The 17,460-nt window shown below is 61.0% G+C and overlaps 8 protein-coding genes across 8 annotated transcripts; 5 read left to right on the top strand and 3 right to left on the bottom strand.

The window, feature by feature from the left end:
• Positions 1 to 808: 808 nt before the first annotated feature.
• Positions 809 to 1,966, top strand: HRG_07904 (uncharacterized protein; the record flags this gene model as incomplete). The annotated part of the gene is made up of 1 exon (XM_044866375.1): positions 809 to 1,966. One exon carries the CDS (start codon positions 809 to 811, stop codon positions 1,964 to 1,966), a length of 1,158 nt encoding a protein of 385 aa, XP_044718264.1.
• Positions 1,967 to 3,151: 1,185 nt separating this feature from the next.
• Positions 3,152 to 3,485, top strand: HRG_07903 (heavy-metal-associated domain-containing protein; the record flags this gene model as incomplete). Its single annotated transcript, XM_044866374.1, has 2 exons — positions 3,152 to 3,242; positions 3,322 to 3,485. 2 exons carry the CDS (start codon positions 3,152 to 3,154, stop codon positions 3,483 to 3,485), a joined length of 255 nt encoding a protein of 84 aa, XP_044718263.1.
• Positions 3,486 to 4,672: 1,187 nt separating this feature from the next.
• Positions 4,673 to 5,830, top strand: HRG_07902 (alcohol dehydrogenase groES-like domain-containing protein; the record flags this gene model as incomplete). Its single annotated transcript, XM_044866373.1, has 2 exons — positions 4,673 to 4,733; positions 4,830 to 5,830. 2 exons carry the CDS (start codon positions 4,673 to 4,675, stop codon positions 5,828 to 5,830), a joined length of 1,062 nt encoding a protein of 353 aa, XP_044718262.1.
• Positions 5,831 to 6,410: 580 nt separating this feature from the next.
• Positions 6,411 to 8,115, bottom strand: HRG_07901 (actin domain-containing protein; the record flags this gene model as incomplete). Its single annotated transcript, XM_044866372.1, has 8 exons — positions 6,411 to 6,476; positions 6,535 to 6,618; positions 6,676 to 7,368; positions 7,425 to 7,511; positions 7,567 to 7,613; positions 7,669 to 7,902; positions 7,959 to 7,981; positions 8,081 to 8,115. The coding sequence occupies 8 exons, from the start codon at positions 8,113 to 8,115 to the stop codon at positions 6,411 to 6,413; spliced, it is 1,269 nt and encodes a 422-aa protein (XP_044718261.1).
• An 877-nt stretch (positions 8,116 to 8,992) lies between these two features.
• On the top strand, positions 8,993 to 10,873 carry HRG_07900 (asparaginase domain-containing protein; the record flags this gene model as incomplete). The annotated part of the gene is made up of 4 exons (XM_044866371.1): positions 8,993 to 9,144; positions 9,201 to 9,400; positions 9,459 to 10,250; positions 10,308 to 10,873. The coding sequence occupies 4 exons, from the start codon at positions 8,993 to 8,995 to the stop codon at positions 10,871 to 10,873; spliced, it is 1,710 nt and encodes a 569-aa protein (XP_044718260.1).
• Positions 10,874 to 11,481: 608 nt separating this feature from the next.
• Positions 11,482 to 12,555, bottom strand: HRG_07899 (transcription factor tfb4 domain-containing protein; the record flags this gene model as incomplete). The annotated part of the gene is made up of 1 exon (XM_044866370.1): positions 11,482 to 12,555. One exon carries the CDS (start codon positions 12,553 to 12,555, stop codon positions 11,482 to 11,484), a length of 1,074 nt encoding a protein of 357 aa, XP_044718259.1.
• A 696-nt stretch (positions 12,556 to 13,251) lies between these two features.
• Positions 13,252 to 15,456, top strand: HRG_07898 (myosin-binding striated muscle assembly central domain-containing protein; the record flags this gene model as incomplete). The annotated part of the gene is made up of 2 exons (XM_044866369.1): positions 13,252 to 14,007; positions 14,092 to 15,456. The coding sequence occupies 2 exons, from the start codon at positions 13,252 to 13,254 to the stop codon at positions 15,454 to 15,456; spliced, it is 2,121 nt and encodes a 706-aa protein (XP_044718258.1).
• Positions 15,457 to 15,611: 155 nt separating this feature from the next.
• HRG_07897 (tRNA (Uracil-5-)-methyltransferase domain-containing protein) lies at positions 15,612 to 16,529 on the bottom strand (the record flags this gene model as incomplete). Its single annotated transcript, XM_044866368.1, has 1 exon — positions 15,612 to 16,529. One exon carries the CDS (start codon positions 16,527 to 16,529, stop codon positions 15,612 to 15,614), a length of 918 nt encoding a protein of 305 aa, XP_044718257.1.
• Positions 16,530 to 17,460: the final 931 nt, after the last annotated feature.

Genomic DNA, 17,460 nt, shown 5'->3' with positions numbered 1-17,460 from the left:
ACTTTGCTTGGTGGACAAATCCCGGAGCCGGGAGGGGGGCCGGGGCGGGACCAGCGCCTCCTCGGCCGAGAAGACGTCGAAAGCGGAGCCGCGACGACTCGGCCGGAAATTTGGGGTGGGGAAGGTGGGGAAACATGGAAGGCGGGGGGGGAGGCCGCAAAGACCAGCGAGGCAAAAAGCCCGACTTCCCTCTCTCTCGCTCTAGGCGGGCGAGCCGGGTCGGAGTTTTTTTTGCGTGCCCGGATGGGGGATGACTGCGCGTGCGTGGGCTTAGTAAGACCTGGACAGATGCAACCTCGGTGAGCGAGCCTCGGCACCTGTGGTTTTATTCTCCGTCTTCCCCGCATGCTGTCAGGGCCGTTGCACAACCCTCTATTAACGAATCGATGGACTGACGGGCTGGGAACTCGTCGCTTTTCTATTTCCTTCTCCTTCTTCCACTCCTTCTTCCTCTTCCTCTTCTCTCTGGCTGCAAAGGGGCATCGTCGCACACGAGTACTTGTCCTCGTGTCACCACCACTAACCAACGCAGGGCATAACCGGAGCCCGATCCTCCCCCCTCGTTCATTAAGCGACGACGACAGCACCCGCCATGGCCAAGCCAAAGTCGCCCGTCTACGTGCTGGGCGTCGGCATGACAAAGTTCATCAAGCCCCGCGGCACCGTCGACTACACCGAGCTGGGCTTCGAGGCCGGCGTCAAGGCCCTGCTCGACGCCCGCATCACCTACGACGACGTCGACCAGGCCGTCGCCTGCTACTGCTACGGCGACAGCACCTGCGGCCAGCGCGTGCTGTACCAGTTCGGCATGACCAAGATCCCCGTCTACAACGTCAACAACAACTGCGCCACCGGCAGCACCGGCCTGGCCATGGCGCGCTCCCTCGTCGCCGCCGGCGCCGCCGACTGCGTCATGGTCGTCGGCTTCGAGAAGATGATGCGCGGCAGCCTGCAGAGCCACTACAACGACCGCGAGAACCCGACGGGCACCACCGTCGCCATGATGGCCGAGACGCGCGGCATTGAGACGGCCCCCGGCGCCGCCCAGATGTTTGGCAACGCCGGCCGCGAGTACATGGAGCGCCACGGCGCCGTGCCCGACGACTTTGCCGAGATTGCGCGCATCAACCACGCCCACTCGCCCAACAACCCCTACTCGCAGTTCCAGCACGTCTACTCGCTCGACGAGATCAAGGACGCGCCCACCATCTTCGCGCCCCTCACCAAGCTGCAGTGCTGCCCGACGTCCGACGGCGGCGCCGCCGCCATCCTCGTCTCCCAGGCCTTCCTCGACGCCCGCCCGCACCTGCGCGCCCAGGCCGTCGAGATCGCCGGCCAGTGCCTCGCCACCGACGCGCCCAGCCTCTTCTCCCGCAGCGCCATCGACCTCATGGGCTACGAGATGACGCAGCACGCCGTCGGCGTCGCCATGGCCGAGGCCGGCATCGCCCCGCCCGACGTCCAGGTCGTCGAGCTGCACGACTGCTTCAGCGCAAACCAGATGGTCGCCATCGATGCCCTCGGCCTCTGCGAAAAGGGCAAGGCCCACGAGCTCGTCCGCCGCGGCGACATCACCTACGGCGGCCGCTACCTCGTCAACCCCTCGGGCGGCCTCATCTCAAAAGGCCACCCGCTCGGCGCCACCGGCATCGCCCAGTGTGCCGAGCTCGTCTGGCACCTGCGCGGCTGGGCCAACAACCGCGCCGTCCCCCGCACCCGCCACTGCCTGCAGCACAACCTCGGCCTCGGCGGCGCCGTTGTCGTCACCGTCTACCGTCGCGCAGACGGCCAAGAGGCCCCCGTCGTCGACTCCGAGACCGTCGGCCGCCAGAACGGCCTCGGCTACAACCCTGCCGTCGAGGCAAAAGGCTTCACCGCCAGCCAGGCTAACTCGGTCCGCAGCCAGCGGGCTCCCAGCGATTGGGCGTTGCAGGACACGCTGGAAAAGGTCCAGGCCAAGTTTTGAGCTTGACGTACATACAATGGCAAAGATGGGCAGAGCCGAAGACTCGGGCCGAGTCTGGCCGACGACACTGCCGACTTTGTCTGCTTCACGGTTCCGCCCGTGCTATTTCTGTTTATGCTGTAAACGTAAGGATATTGTATGTATGCGCGTACATGTCCATCGATTGTTTCCATAGCAAAACCGCAGCTGCATGTACGCATTGAACCTGCAGCGGCAGAGGGGAAAAAGGAGCTTGTCATGTCATGACATGCCGGTCGAAATTTCCGCTGGGCCATATCTTTGTCGTGTTCCACAGCTCGACTGGCAGCCTTGTCAGGCAAACTGTGCATATAAAACGGAGAGGCCCTACCGGATAGGGGGCTCGTGGCTCGTCACCTTGTTGACCTCGCAAACACTCGGCAGTGCGCGCACATCATCATCACCATGACAAGCTCGTGTGTCGCGCTTACCCCCATCCCCAGGCTTCTGCCCGGGATGCGGTACTGGACATGGACCGATGTTCTGCCCGACGCGAACTCGCCGGCCATGTAACTCTATCACCGTGGACAGGCCCCCAAAGGGCTCTTTGGAGGCTCTTTGTGGGGTTTCTGAATTCTACTGATGGAATATCCTGATCACGGCCGACGATGAGGTCATGCAGGCGACCCGGACGACGCATATGCAAGGGTAATTGGGTGTGTATGTACGGAGCATGCATTTAGCCGATACGGACCCTGCTAGAAGGAACCGACGACGCCACTGGGAAGGAACTCCACGTTATCAATCAGGATGATTCAGCAAAAGAAGGCAACGAGGCTGACGAGGTGGGGATGACAAATGGACAAAGCAAGGGCACCGCGGGGTTCGGATACAAAGTACCGACTACCAGTGCGTGATTGAGCATGTTTCAACGAGGCTCTGTGAACCGAGAATAATAAGACAAAGCGCCTGACATTCTTGTTTTTAGTTGTTGGTTTGGCCAGATTGCACCGCTGCGTCACTGTCATACCTTGCTGTCCGTCACTGCGCTGGACCCTGTCGGCGACGCACGTCCGCCCAAGTCTCATCATATAAACTGCCTCATTCCCCTCACCCAGCGCTCTCTCTCTCCGCATCCATCACCGGAATCCATCGTCTCGCACCCCGACAAGCCAACACACACCTCGTATTCATCCACCACCACCGATCACCAAGCAAACCGACACCATGGCTGAGACGCACACGTACGACTTCAGCATCACCATGACCTGCGGCGGCTGCTCCGGCGCCGTGGACCGCGTCCTCAAGAAGCTCGACGGTTAGTCTCATCCTTGTCTAGACGCAGCAGTCTCCCTTTCCCCGCCCAGGTGCTGTTCCTGAGCTGACTGTCTTCATAGGCGTCGAAAGCTACGACGTCTCGCTCGAGAACCAGACGGCCCATGTCGTCACCTCGTTGCCGTACGAGACGGTGCTGGAGAAGATTGTCAAGACGGGCAAGAAGGTCAACTCGGCCAAGGCCGACGGCGTGGAGAAATCGGTCCAAGTCCCCGCCGCAGCATGATCAGCGCTCGACGAGGACTACGATGATGCTCGAAAGCCAAGGGGCAACCTATTCTGGAGGACGGCGGAGCGTGAATCTCGTGGGTATTGGGCTGGCTGGGACACGGAACCTCTGACGCACGCCGTATTCTTCCCATGTGTGCCGTCGGGACGAGATGGCGGGGAGGAGCCTATATATCCTTGATTTTGGGGCAAAGAGGGGACGCAGTGCGATATCCGGGCCGGGCAAAGGGAGGAATCCGTAGCTCATGGCTGCCCCGGTCCGACGGCTGAATAGACGAGGCTTGATTCCTTGGACGGTGCAAGTGACGGACAAGAAACAGATGCCGATCCATGGCCAAGCAACCAACATGTCTGGGCACTCGACGGCCTCCCGGCAGGCAGTGGAGGCATCAAGTGCGGGGGAAAGAAACAAAGAAACAAAGGGCGTCGTCCGGGCAAGGCCGCGGCACCGATCAGCTACCCCTCTCTTCTTCCTCTTCCTCCGTCCTCCTTCGGCCCCGACGGCGGCGGAGCCAACACCGAACCATTGGATGCAGGGCACATGCACGCCTCCTCAACCGCCCGGCCCCGCTGGCCCGTTTTCGCTTCCTCTTCGCCGAGCCCACGTGTCCAGTATCCGCTGATTCCGTCGATGCGTCATGCCGTCTGATCTGACCTGGTTCCGACCCGCGCGCTGCATTCTGGCGTGTGGCATGATTGCATCCATCATCAATGTGGCGTGGCTTTATCGTGGCCTGATAACCGAGGCCTGGTGGGCCTCGACCAGGCCTCGGCTCCTCTTCGTTCTTGGCCCGGCTTGCTTCATGAAGCTTCCCATCCCCCCCCCTCCCATCCCTTGTCTCCTCATTTCCTGTCGACACACTCACTGGCTGTATCGTACGTCATTGTACGACTCTTCTGCACCTCTTTCCGGTGGTCAGGTCCTCCGTTTCCTCTCTCCAGCATCCATAAACGTCCCATCTCCCCCTCCGCCGTCCTTGACAAGCCTTGCCTACACAACCCCGTTTCCCATTCTTCGGACTCTCTTATTTGCCAGATAATTGCCCGTCTGGTCTCTGCCGTCTTCGTTGTACACCTATACGCATTCCTCCCCCACGGGCTTGCATCAACCGTAGACTCATACAAGGCAACTCATAACACGCCGAGTGCCGTCAACTCGAACCCCGAGACCGCCTCCTGAACACAATGGCGTCGCCCGAGATCCCCAAGGAGCAATGGGCCCAGGTGTTGGAAAAGACGGGCGGCCGTACGCCTTCCCCTTCCCCCTTTCCCGGCATGTTGCCGCCACGCATCGTGCCACCAGTCATCTGACGTTGAGACGGGGGAACTCGTCGCCGGACAGCCGTCGAATACAAGAAGATCCCCGTCCCCAAGCCCGGCCCTGATGAGGTCCTCATCAACGTCAAGTATTCGGGCGTCTGCCACACCGACCTGCACGCCTTGCTCGGCGACTGGCCCATCCCCACAAAGCTGCCCCTGGTCGGCGGCCACGAGGGGGCCGGCGTCGTCGTGGCCCGCGGCGACCTCGTCAAAGACGTCGACATTGGCGACCACGCCGGCATCAAGTGGCTCAACGGCAGCTGTCTCAACTGTTCCTTCTGTCACCAGGCCGACGAGCCGCTCTGCCGCAAGGCCCTCTTATCTGGCTACACCGTCGACGGCTCCTTCCAGCAGTATGCCATCGCAAAGGCCGCCCACGTTGCTCGCATCCCCAAGGAGTGCGACCTCGAGGCCGTCGCCCCCATCCTGTGCGCCGGCATCACCGTGTACAAGGGCCTCAAAGAGTCCGGCGCCCGCCCCGGCCAGACCGTCGCCATTGTCGGTGCCGGCGGAGGCCTGGGCAGTCTGGCGATCCAGTACGCCAAAGCAATGGGCCTCGATGTCATCGCCGTCGATGGCGGCGACGAGAAGAAGAGCCACTGCCTCAAGCTCGGCGCAAACACCTTTATCGACTTCCAGACCACCGTCGACATCAACGCCGACGTCAAGGCCGCCAGCCCGGACGGCCTGGGCCCTCAAGCCGTGCTCCTCGTGGCCGCCCAGGAGACGCCTTTCCAGCAGGCCACCCAGTACGTGCGCCCGCACGGCACCATTGTCTGCATGGGCATGCCCGCCCATGCCAAGATCAGCGCGCCAGTCTTCGAGACCGTCGTGCGCATGATCTCCATCAAGGGAAGTTATGTTGGCAACCGCGCCGACACCGCTGAGGCGCTCGAGTTCTTCCGTAAAGGTGTCATCAAAGCCCCTTACAAGACGGTTGGCCTGAGTAAGCTCCAAGATGTCTACCATATGATGCAAGACGGCAAGATTGCCGGACGTTACGTCGTTGATACCAGCAAGTGAGCCAATGACTCTTGATCTCGGTCATGGCCATGGTGATGTGTTGTTGGGTTTCCTGGCGTTGGTCACTACGGTTGCCAGTGGGCGGCGAAAGATGTTTCTGCGTGTTGCGTTGCACCATGACAACTATTTCTTGGTTAATTGGGTTTGTCAAACGTGGGTTCATTCATGCTGTGTAAAGTTGGCCAGTTGCAGCTGAGCGATACATGCTATTTATTGTGACGAGTCAGCGCCCAACAAGCAACCACATGGAGCTGGTGCCTCTCAACTTGTCAAACTGTGCATTGTATTCTTGTAGGCCCCTTCGCCAGACAAGGAGCAGGGCAATTCATCATGTCGACTCGGCTGCCAGTGGCTTCCCGCAGGCTGGCCCCCTGATATGGCGAGTCGAGCTTTTCTCGGTTATCATGGTCTCTAGCTTGTCCTCAACCCTACTTACACACGGTCCAGCCTCGCCTGAATCTCGCTATCCGCTCGTCCGCTAGCTGTGACAGGTAGGGGGCATATGAGCTCAGGCCTTGACCGCAAAGACTCTACGGAGATCGATTGTTTCCCGCATCCCTCGCTGAAATTATTCCCATCTCTATGAACCGCCGGGTCCACCCAGCAATGCAAACCTCCGCACGATGCTCGGGCCGTACTCTTGATACTGCGTACGTGTTAGCCGCTTCAGCCCCTGCAACAAGCATGCACGCCTGTCTTCTTACCTCCGCCTTGGTGTGGCAGTAAGAGCGGAATTCCGGAGTCTGGCCGAGCAGACTGCCGCCGAACCAGGGGCCATGGCGCTGCCTCTTGTGTGTGATGACTTGGACCTCCAGCCCGCCGCTTCGGGCACCGCCGCTGCGCACCTCGCTTGCCCGGATCCGAGCGTCCACCAGTTGCTTGATGTCTCTCTGTAAACGCCTGCCAAAGTCCTTGTAGAGCGTGCTTCCACCGGAGAGGACAATGTTCTTGTACAGGCCTCGCCGAACATCGATCGGTGACTGTTGGATGACGCCATCGACGACAATGGGCAGTGGCGTCAGGAAGTCGGAGCTGTAAATCTCGGGATTGAAGAATATCTCGGGGGCCAGGAATCGTTCGTAGCCGACGTCAACATTGACTTGGCGGCCGCCGGGGTGGGTGACGAGGTGCTTTGCGAAGCGTTCGCGATCGCGGTCGTACTTGGCGAATTCCTTGACAATGTCTGGGCAGACATAGCAGTACTCTTCCTTGATTTCCTGCGCCGTCTTGAGCGACGAGTCGGGCTCGCCACGGTCTCGTAGAAGAGACTGGACAAAGTAGGTGATGTCACGGCCTGCGATCGGTATCGACTTGATCGAGGATCCGATGACGTATCCTTCCGCAACGGGTATGACGTGGGTGACCCCGTCGCCAGAGTCGATCACGGTTCCCGTCAGGGACCGATCTGTGACCTTGGAGGATGTCCACGACGCCGCCAGGGCCAGCACAGCCTGCACCGCGATGTACATGCCGGCGCAGTTGAAGGACTCGAAGAAGATTTCGGCCGTGTTTTCTCGGTTTTCCGGAGGGTTCAGGGGCTAGTCATGTAAGTATACGTCGCTTCAAAGGACGGAGTGGTCGTTGGGGCGCTTACAGGTTCGGTCAGGAGGAAATAATGGTCTTCGGGCTCGACTCTGAGGTACTTGAAGATGGAGTTTGACCAAAATCGCTCCATGTGGTCCTACATAGCGTCAGCGGGCCGAGACTAGGTAAACAAAGCTGGTAATCTTGCCTACCCAGTTTTCTATTTGGCCGTGACGAATAGGGTAGTGAAGACCGTATCCTAGGTTCATCAGCTCCAAGGTTCGACGGGGTTTTGACAGGCAAAGCCGACGAACCAGGTCCCGCGGCAGCGCCCAAGGCAGCGTCACCAATGTAAAAGTCCAGGTCTTCGGTGCCTCTCTTGGAGCTCAAGTGACTGCTGCCGGGCCCAGCACCTCCGGTGAGAAACGAAGGCTTGTTCGCGACGGATGGTCGGCCGGAGCCGGAGCCGCCGCCGCCGCCGGCAGCAGGACCTTTGGTCGCGATGGCAGTCGGGAAGACGAAGGACGGCGAGTCATTTCCGGCGAAGCCTGTGAAGCATGTCGTCAACCAGACGCGGCGTACGCGACAGCGGCGCTCAGCGTACCTAGTTTGGAGAACCCCGTGCCGCTGGTGATGGCTGGTCAGCTTCCGTCGTGGTGCGTGCGACGTCGTCGACGGGCGATGCGGGGTTGGGAGTGACGGTCAAGGTGGGAAGAGCTCGCTTACTTGTCCATGACAACGGCAGGAGTTTGGTTCGCCATGGCGGGCGGCGATGGGGGGCTGCAAGAGGCTGGGGCAAGGCGGGCGACGACGAGGGCTGGCTGATGCGCGATTGAGGCCGTCGAGCAATGCTCGCTGGCTGGATTGAAGGAGGCACCGGGTACTATGTATGTAGGTAGGTAATTACGGAGGTCGTCACTTGTAAAGTGGGGTGTGTTAATTACGATACAGCGATAAAAGATTGGCCTGCTGCTAGGTACTGCACGCTGTACTGTTACAGTGGTGCAGCTAATTATTGCGGGCTGCTTAGCGGTCGGGGCCTTACGCGTCTCCCCGGCAGTCGGCGTGTGCACCTATCGGGGCACTCGATGTTCCTGCCGGCCGTCACCTGGCCAAGAAAGGCGACTACTTCGCCAGTTAATGAATGGTCCTGCGAATAGGGAGAAATAGCTACTCGCATTCATCGTTACGTGCCGTGCTTCACCAGACGCCGACGACTGCGAATCAGTCGCTCGAGAGACCCTCGAGGCATGGTCGTCTCTGACAAGCACCATCTGCCCTGGGGCTGGCATTTCCGTCTAATCGCTGGCATATCCGCTCGCCCTGTCTCGACATCCAGGCACCTGCCTCCAAGGACGTCGGCTCGGTTCTGGCTCGCAACTGCTCTCTCGCCTGCTGCAGCCCCTGCTGGCGCTCGACACCCAGGGTAGGCTGTGCTGTTGCTGATGCGTGTCGAGGTCGAGGCGTTGCACAAGATCCTCGTCTCCTTTGGGTCCTTGGGACTCTCCGTACTCCTAAAGCAAACCCGTTTTTGCCGCATCTTTCCCGCTCAGCATCCTTAATCCCATGGACCGCAACTATCCATGCTCATGATTCCCGTTAAGCATGGGATCCTGCAGCCACGATGCCGGTTCAATAATGGCCCAGAACCAGTACGGCACCGACGGCGCTCTCGATCGAGTGCTTCGCCTCGGCCAGAAGCAAAAGTCGACCCCCGCCATCTTCATCCACGCCGGTGCCGGCTTTCACAGCCACCAGAACGAGCGTGTCCATCTCAAGGCCTGTGTCTCGTACGTTTGCCCTCGTTCCCCATGGGTCACTCCCCGGCTGACGGCATGCCCATCAGGGCGGCTGAAATGGGCATGCGATTTCTCAAGGCCGGCGCCACCGCTACCGAGGCCGTCGAAGCCGCTCTCCGGATCCTCGAGGACAAGGAAATCACAAACGCCGGCTTTGGTTCCAACCTGTCCATTGACGGCACAGTCGAGTGCGATGCCACCATTGTCGACCACCTCGGCCGCAGCGGCGCGTGTGGAGCCGTTCCCAGTTGGCTTTCCCGGACCCCTTTCAACCAAGGCGGGAGTGCTAACCAGACATGCAACAGATATCCGAAATCCCATCTCTCTTGCAAAGCTCATCCTCGACACCAGCAACATGCCACTGAGCCTTCGCCGCGTACCCCCAAATGCCCTCGTCGGAGACGGCGCCAGAGCTTTTGCCGAGGAACACGGCATGCCGACCTTTGCAAACGAGTATCTTGTCTCCAAGAACTCTCACGATCGTTTCTTCCGCTGGCAAGAGGACCTGATGCGCGCCGAGGGTCGGATCAAGGACACCAAGCTCAGCCCTGTTCCGGTCCCGAAAGCAATGGCCTGTGTTCCCTGTCAATATGACACGGCAGCGGCCTTGGATCCCCACAGGCGTTTTCCTCGTGAACATACAGCCGCGATACTGGCCGGCACGTGGAACGAAGGCCAGATCGATTCTCCGTATGCCGGCACGCCCCTTCCCGAATCCTCAAACTTGCCCGAGTCCGCAGTCTTCTCAGGCCATTCCCGTCCCCTAGGTTTGTCGTTGCCGCCGGCGTCGCGTTCTTCCTTGCAGATGCCAATGTCGCAGACGCCCCTGACTCCTTGCAAGTTTCCTGACACCAAGAAGGACGGAGTCTTGTCCGCCAAGCCCAAGGGCAACGAGAAATGCGCCGATGCCTTGTCGGCTCCAAGAAACAAAGTCGAAGAGGAGGGCTTGGATGACGATGAGGATTTTGAGCCACGTCACGATGGCTCAGCTACCCCTCAAAGCTACCCTGGCACCAGAGGCACCGCGTACTTTGACAACAACCTTGAACTCGATGCTTCTCGAGATCTTAAGCGATCGGACAGCGCAGCGACATCAAGTAGTGCCCTCGATGGCCGAACCGCCATGCGTGTCCACTTTCTGACTGTTGCCCAAGAGGACCTCGTCACGGACACTATCGGTGCCATAGCAATCGACGAGCGGGGCCAGATTGCTGCAGGGTCTTCATCGGGCGGCATCGGGATGAAACACCGTGGACGGCTCGGCCCAGCCGCCCTCGTGGGCATTGGCACCGCCGTCGTACCGTGCGCCGAGAAAGACGAAGAGGGAGTGACTGTTGCTGCCGTCACGAGCGGCACGGGAGAGCACATGGCGACCACGATGGCTTCCCAGAGGTGTGCCGAAAGGTTATACCAAGGAACTCGTCGCGGTCCGCGCGGTTTCGACGTTGAGGAATACGACGAGGATGCCATTATGGAATCGTTCGTCGCCGACGACTTCATGAACCACCCAGGAGTTCGGCATTGTCATTCGGCCGGAGCGATTGGCGTCATGGCGGTCAAGAAGTGCCGTGCTGGGTACTACTTTTACTTTGCGCACAACACGGACTCGTTCGCTCTCGCGTCCATGGGGGGCCTCGATAAGGAGCCTCACTGCACCATGTCTCGGCTTTCCGAGGGTTCTAAGATTGCCAGAGGTGGACGCAAGATCCAACTGGCCTGAGCTGTTGATGCCGAGTGTTCGTGGCTGCAGTTCCTAGCGCTTGAAGAGAGACGGGAATCGAGAGAAGATTGGGTGGTAAAGTCCCTTACTTGATCGATTTGTATCTCACGAGTAGCCTTACCTCGTTGCACGTAATCCACCTAAGTGTCCCCTTGGAAAACCGTTCCCCAGCATAGACGCGTCACGCAACGGTAATCCCGATTGGCAGCACAAGGTGAGAATCAAACGAGTTGGAAGTTTGGTATAAATGGGACTCTCTTCTTGCCTCGATGCTCTCGGCTGGTATCGTTGAGGCATTACATGATCCGATGCTGCCTCTTTTCCCTTATTCAAATCGATCCATCCAAACGCCGCTCCTCTCGTATGCCTTGTGCAGGGCACGGTCAGTCGAAGAGACCACGTACTATTTCATGTTCTCTGGACCACAAAAAGCACCTGCATCTAGCAACCATGCTAATATCGCAAACGCCATTCCTGTAAGCGACGAGAGGGGCTCGACTGCCAGTATAAAATCCCGGGCCAGACGCTGATGCAAGTCGGAGTGATGTGGCAGCAGGGATAAAACAAGGGGGGGGGGGGTCGAGGTCGTGGCGGCGTCCCTCCAGTCCTCAGGGACGAGGGGTTCCCGCCGCGCTGCCCGTCTCTTCCCTCCCGCTGCCGTTGACAATCCTCTTCTTCTTCTTCTTTTTGCGGGGCACGACGGCAGGCTTGGAACCGTAGTTACCCAGCGCCAGCTTGGTTCCGCACGTCAGGCACTCGGCATTGTCTGGAAGCTCGCAGAAGATGCTCAGGCAGATTGAGCAGACAAAGCCCGTGTCCACGACCTTGCCGTGGCAGAAGCAGGCGGCGCGAAAGTCGACGGTATCGTGCGTCGGGGTGATGAGCAATTTGCGGGCTTCGGTGTCGGCGACAAGGCCAAACATGAGATAGGTCAGCAAGCCCTGAGGGTTGGAGACGGCAAGGAAGGTGCCTTCAGTGTTGAAACAGGCCTGTTGAAGAAAAGTGGCGTCGCCTGCCAGGGCTAGGGTATCGATGGCGACCTGGGCATGAGCAGCGGCGAAGACGGCGTTCATGGTGGGGATGTACTGGGTGGGCTCCGAGTCGGAGACGGAAACGACGAGGATGCGCCCTTTCAAGGGTGGAGGAGCCGTTGTGTTGGGCTGGCCACTGCCAGCCATGCTGGAGGGCGTCGAGCCGAGAGCCTGGGAGGCCTTGTTGATGTGGCAGAGGGCCAGGGTGAGGGCGCCTGATAAGCGCGTCGTCGACTCGTCCATGTCGTCCTGTGTGGTCTCTCTCATGAGCTTCTGCATCGACGCCATGACGGTCGACTCGATGTGGGCGAACTGGGGAAACTTGTTGGCCGAAGACGGAGCATTCTCGGGCGGCGCGTCGCTCATGGACACGTCGCCAGAGGCATCGGGAGAGGCGACACGAGGTGGCGCGGGATAGAGCCAGACGGCGCGGTTGACGTGGGCGGCGATTACGGCGACTTGGTTGACGTTGCTAAAGGCCAGGTGGGCGTTGACGAAGACGAGGATGTTTGCGATGGCCTTTGAAAGCGGCAGTCGGTCGTCGAGAGCGGCCCAGGCGCGCGGGTTGGTGTCGATGACGACGGCGAGCAGGGATGGTGTCTCCTCGACCGTGGAGACTTGGTAGTGGTCGGAGACGTCGACGGCGTCCATGGCGGGCGGGCGGAGAGGCGGACGAGGTCGAAGACGAAGCTGTGGTTGCCTATGCCGGGGAAGAAGCTGGTGGGAGCTGATTCGTCATTGCAGCTGCAAGCCGGGTCGCCGTGGCCCTATGAAGCTTGAATATACCGTAGGAGAGCTTTGTATATATGAACGCGGCTTGAGGTCACGTCGAGGGCATGCTGAGAGCCAACCGCCTGCGCAGTGAGAGCATCAAAAGTTGGAGAAGATGGACAGAAGAGGCAACTGGAGAGGGAGGCGGAGACTCCATTTCCCCGAGAATAAAGGTGGGGTGGGGGAGCGACTTGAGCGGGTACTTGCAGAGCGCGCGACAGAACTGCTGCAGATGAAGTACCTTTTCCGTTAGCTGCATGTAACTCGACAGTGCACCGCGTCCTTGGACAAGTACCTCAGGTCGTCGCTTCACGGCGTTGGAACCTCGACGGCTTCTAAGAGTACCTTGCGATGGAGACTTGCCCGAGTATCTCTTGTTAAGGTTATTTAGATCATCTTGGGTGGCTTGTACCTCAATTCCATCCATCTTCATCCCCTCTTCGCCTCGCATCTTCCTTCACCATCAAGACACATTCGGCCTCTCTTCACCCCCCTCGTCATCCGCGCCCGCTGCTACATGCGTGCGCCATTGCTCCTCCCCTCCCCTCCCGGCTGCAGGCGACTCCGTCAACAGTCATGGCGACTACCATGGAAGAGACCCTGCAGGGTGACGGCCAAGCGTCGTCTCTTGAGGACCAGACCCTCCTCGTCTTTGCCCGCCTGATGGAAGGCGGCCAAGAGGACGAGGAGACGTGCCGAGAGCTCGACGAGCTGACCAAGCTGTTAAACGACGACGCAGAGGCCCAGCAGAGAGACAAGAACGGCCACCAGACCATCTGCAGCGTCATTGACGGAGACTGCGTCGATACCGTCTTGTGCTACCTGGACATGCGGCAGCCAGACATTGTCCGTGGCCATGCCACCCTCACCACCTCGGCATATCTCAAGGCTGCCGGCGACGATGGCTCCAAGAATCTCTCCGCCTTCTTCTTCGACCGCGTCAGGCGGGGCACTTACGACGACTACATTGTCGCATTTTGCGTTGCCTCGGCCATGTTTCCCATCGTGCCCGAGCTGACGGCCGAATTGTTTCTGAGCGAGGGCTTCCTTGGCTCTCTCGGCCGCCTTATGAGACGCGAGTGGAAGAGCCGCAAGGTGGAAACGGCGTGCCTCGAGATGCTCAGCGCAGCCTGCATGAACTCACTCTGCCGGGACGCTGTGCAGAAATACTGTGTCGAGTGGTTGGAGGAGGTGGTGGATCAGGATCCAATGGGCACCGGCAGCAGCCCTAGCCCCGAACCCAAGGTCCAGGGCGAGGGCGGCTCCATCTCAATGAGGCGACACTCGGAGCAAGTGCAACACTTGGCCGCCATCATCTTGGCAAAACTCAGGGTGAGCCATTCCCAGTTGCACTTCTACTTGGCCGGTACCCAGCGAGATGTGTCATTAACGGTCGACTGCTGACTTAGACTGAAGGCGGTCCCGGCCAAGCCGGCGGTGACTGACTCTGCCAAGTCCAGGATCGAGCCTGCAGTGACTAGCATCGAGGACTTATCTGCCTTGTTCACCAAGATCCTGCTGCGGGACGAGGACCAGGACAGACAGAATGCAATCGAGGGCCTCGCCTACTCCTCTCTACAGCCAAAAGTCAAGGATAATGTCGTTAGCAACCAGAAGCTGCTCAAGAAACTCGTCCAGACGCTCGCCGAGGCCCAGCCCAGGTCGCCTACCACCTATGGAGCCCTCAGCGTCTTTGTCAATCTGACGAGGTACCGACCGGTCCTCTCCGAGGAGGAGAAGAAGATGAGCCAGCTTAAGGCGTACGCCAATGCCGCAGGCAAGCTGGCCGGACCAGACCCGCTCGAGGAAGATGAGCAGGTAGCCAAGAGGTGCCAGGCTGTGTTCGAGGCCGGCCTTACTCCCGTCCTGGTCACGCATAGCAAGAACGGATCTCCCGCCTCGATGAGTCTCATTGTCTCCATTCTGCACTCCTTGTCCATGGACAAAAGCCTCCGAGGGCCATTGGCCCAACAGGGGGCGGTGAATCTACTACTTACGGCGTGGGCCATCATACCGGAGTCCGAGGAGGCTGTCCGTCGAACGTCTGGACAGGCCTTGGCGCGGATCCTGATCAGTACCAACCCGGCTCTCGTCTTCGGCGGCAACCGCTCTATCCCCGTCACTGCCGCGATCCGGCCGCTCGTATCCATTGTGCCCCCCGACCCGGCCGCCGAGAAGAGGGATTTGCTGCCAACCTTTGAGGCCCTCATGGCCTTGACCAACCTAGCATCGCTCGACGACGACGAAACGCGCCCCACGATTGTGCGGGTTGCCTGGCCGCACGTGGAGGAGCAGCTCCTGTCATCGAACCACCTCGTCTCCAAGGCGGCCGTCGAGCTGGTGTGCAATCTCATGCAAGCTCCCGAAGGCGTCGTTCTCTACGCCGACGGGAGCCCGCAGGCAAGCGCTCGACTGCACGTGCTGCTGGCACTCGCCGACGCCGAGGATGAAGGGACTCGGAGCGCAGCCGGGGGGGCGCTGGCGTCGCTCACAGGGTACGATTCGGTGGTCCGCGGTGTGGTGCGGCGAGAGCGCGGCGTGCGGGTTCTGCTCGGCATGTGCAACGATGCAGACGAGGGCCTACGGCACCGAGGCGTGGTCACTGTTTACAACATGGTTATGGCTGACGGGGAGACGGGAGAGCTTGCACGGAACAAGTTTAGAGATGAGGGCGGCGTGGAATCGCTCAAGGAGTGCCTGAAGCAGAGTCGGAGGCCAGAGGTGCTGCAGATTACGGTTGAGGCCTTGAAGGCGCTCCTGGAAGACGGCAACACGGCATAGGGATGATAAGGGGGGCGATCTGGAAGTGGAAGGAACGGGAATCTCAAGACTCCCACACCACAAGACACAAGACAATGGGACGACGGAAACAACACGGATTGGGGGGTATCTTTTGTGCATTGGTCCTATATCCTCAGACGCATTTCATAGCCCCGTCATGACTCTTTCTGTTCCCCGGCGCCATCTTGCTGGCCGTCGTGCCTGTTGAGGATGGCGACTCCCTCGACATGGCCCGTCTGGGGGAAGAAGTCGAAGCCGACGAGGCTCTCGAGGCGGTAGGTTGCGCCGCCGCCGTCGCCCCTGACAAGGACGCCGACGTCGCGGGCCTGGGTGTGGACGTTGCAGCTGACATAGAGGACGCGCTTCGGGCCAAAGGCGCTGAGCTGGGCGAGGAAGTCTGCGTCACAGCCCTTGCGCGGCGGGTCGAGGACGACGACAGTCTCGTCGGGCGGATAGGAGACGGCGCCGAACAGCTGGCGGGCGTCGGCGGCGATGAAGCGGCAGCGGTCGTCGCCGAGGCCGTTGAGGGCAGCGTTGCGGCGGGCCGAGGCGATGGAGTCGGCGGAGACGTCGATGCCGGTGGAGTGGCGGAAGACGGAGGCGAGGGCGACGGTGAAGAGGCCGGAGCCTGAGTAGGCGTCGATGAGGTAGCCGATGGCGGGCTCGCCGGGCCGGGCGGGCGGCAGGATGCGGTCCTTGACATAGGCGGTGAAGACGGGGAGGATGGAGTTGTTGTTCTGGAAAAAGGAGCCGGCGGGGTTGGTGAAGACGGCGTCTCCGATGTACTCGGTCGTGGTGGCCTTGGAGTCGGTCTCGCACGACTTGACGTCGACAAAGCCGTCGCCCTCGGACCGGACCGTGTGCGGCGGCAGGTCGTCCGGGCCGGGGGCCGCCTCGGAGGCGTCGGAGGGGTAGCGGCGGGTGTTCTCGCGCAGCAGGATGGTGGCGCCTCGTTGGTAGGAGCCAAATTCGCGCTGCATCCTCTGGCGCTCGCGCGTCATGCCGAGGCGGACGGCGTCTGTGCCGATGGGGCAGTCCTCGATGTCGATGACGGTGCGGCGGCCCTTGTGCATGAAGCCGACGTCGGGGCAGCTCTCGAAGGCGGGCCTGGGGAGGTTGCGGCGCTTGCGCGCGTGGTGCTGAGAGCCGGGGGGCCCGTCAAAGTGCGGCGTCAGCTTGGTGCGGTAGCCGTACTGCAAGGGGCTGGCGATGGTGTCGGCAATGGCAGGGACGAGGTGGGCGGGCAGGTTGGCAAAGTTGCGAAAGGCCTTTTCGACGACGCGCCTCTTATGGCGGAGCTGCTCGGGGTAGTCGAGCATCTGGAACTGGCAGCCGCCGCAGGAGCCAAAGTAGCGGCAGCGGACGCGGGCGTCGTCGCGCAGGGGTGAGGGCTTGACGACGGCGACGAGGTCTGCGGCCGTGTGGCGGTGCTCGTTGCGCAGGTGGCGGAAGACCTTGACGGTGGCGGCGTCGCCGGGGACGGTGAAGGGGACGACGTAGACCTGGCTGGAGCCGGGCTGCATGGCGAGGCCGTCGCCCGTCGACGAGAGCTCGACGACGTCGACGTCGATGTGGGAGCCCTCGGCGGGCAGGGGCGGCTCGACGGCGGCGGCGGCGGCATCATCGACGGCGGATTGCTGGGCCTGGCGGGCTCGCGACTCGAGCAGGGCGCGGATGTCGTGGCGCAGGACCTCTTCGGAGGAGCCCTCGGTGACGTTGCGCTCGCGCTTGGTCCTCTTCTGCTTCCAGCCGCGGCCGTCTCGCGAGGGGGCGTTGGGCCTCTTGGGGGCCCTGTGTGTTCCCGGGGCGGCGGCAGGGACGGCGGCAGGGACGGCGGCAGGGACGGCTGGGGGAGCGGCGGCGGCGGGAGCGGCGGCGGATTGTGTGGAGGCCATGGCTGTGCAGACCAGGCGGCGGCGAAGAGGAGCGACGGGACGTCGGGCGAGGGTCGAGGGGACGACGGCTGACAAGGACCTCCAGGCGGCGACCATGAGGGGAGTCAGC

The sequence above is a fragment of the Hirsutella rhossiliensis genome (assembly GCF_020360975.1).
Source record: "Hirsutella rhossiliensis strain HR02 chromosome Unknown scaffold00009, whole genome shotgun sequence".
NCBI classification, from domain to species: Eukaryota; Fungi; Ascomycota; class Sordariomycetes; order Hypocreales; family Ophiocordycipitaceae; genus Hirsutella; species Hirsutella rhossiliensis.
This window is presented reverse-complemented; position numbering and strand designations above follow the sequence as displayed.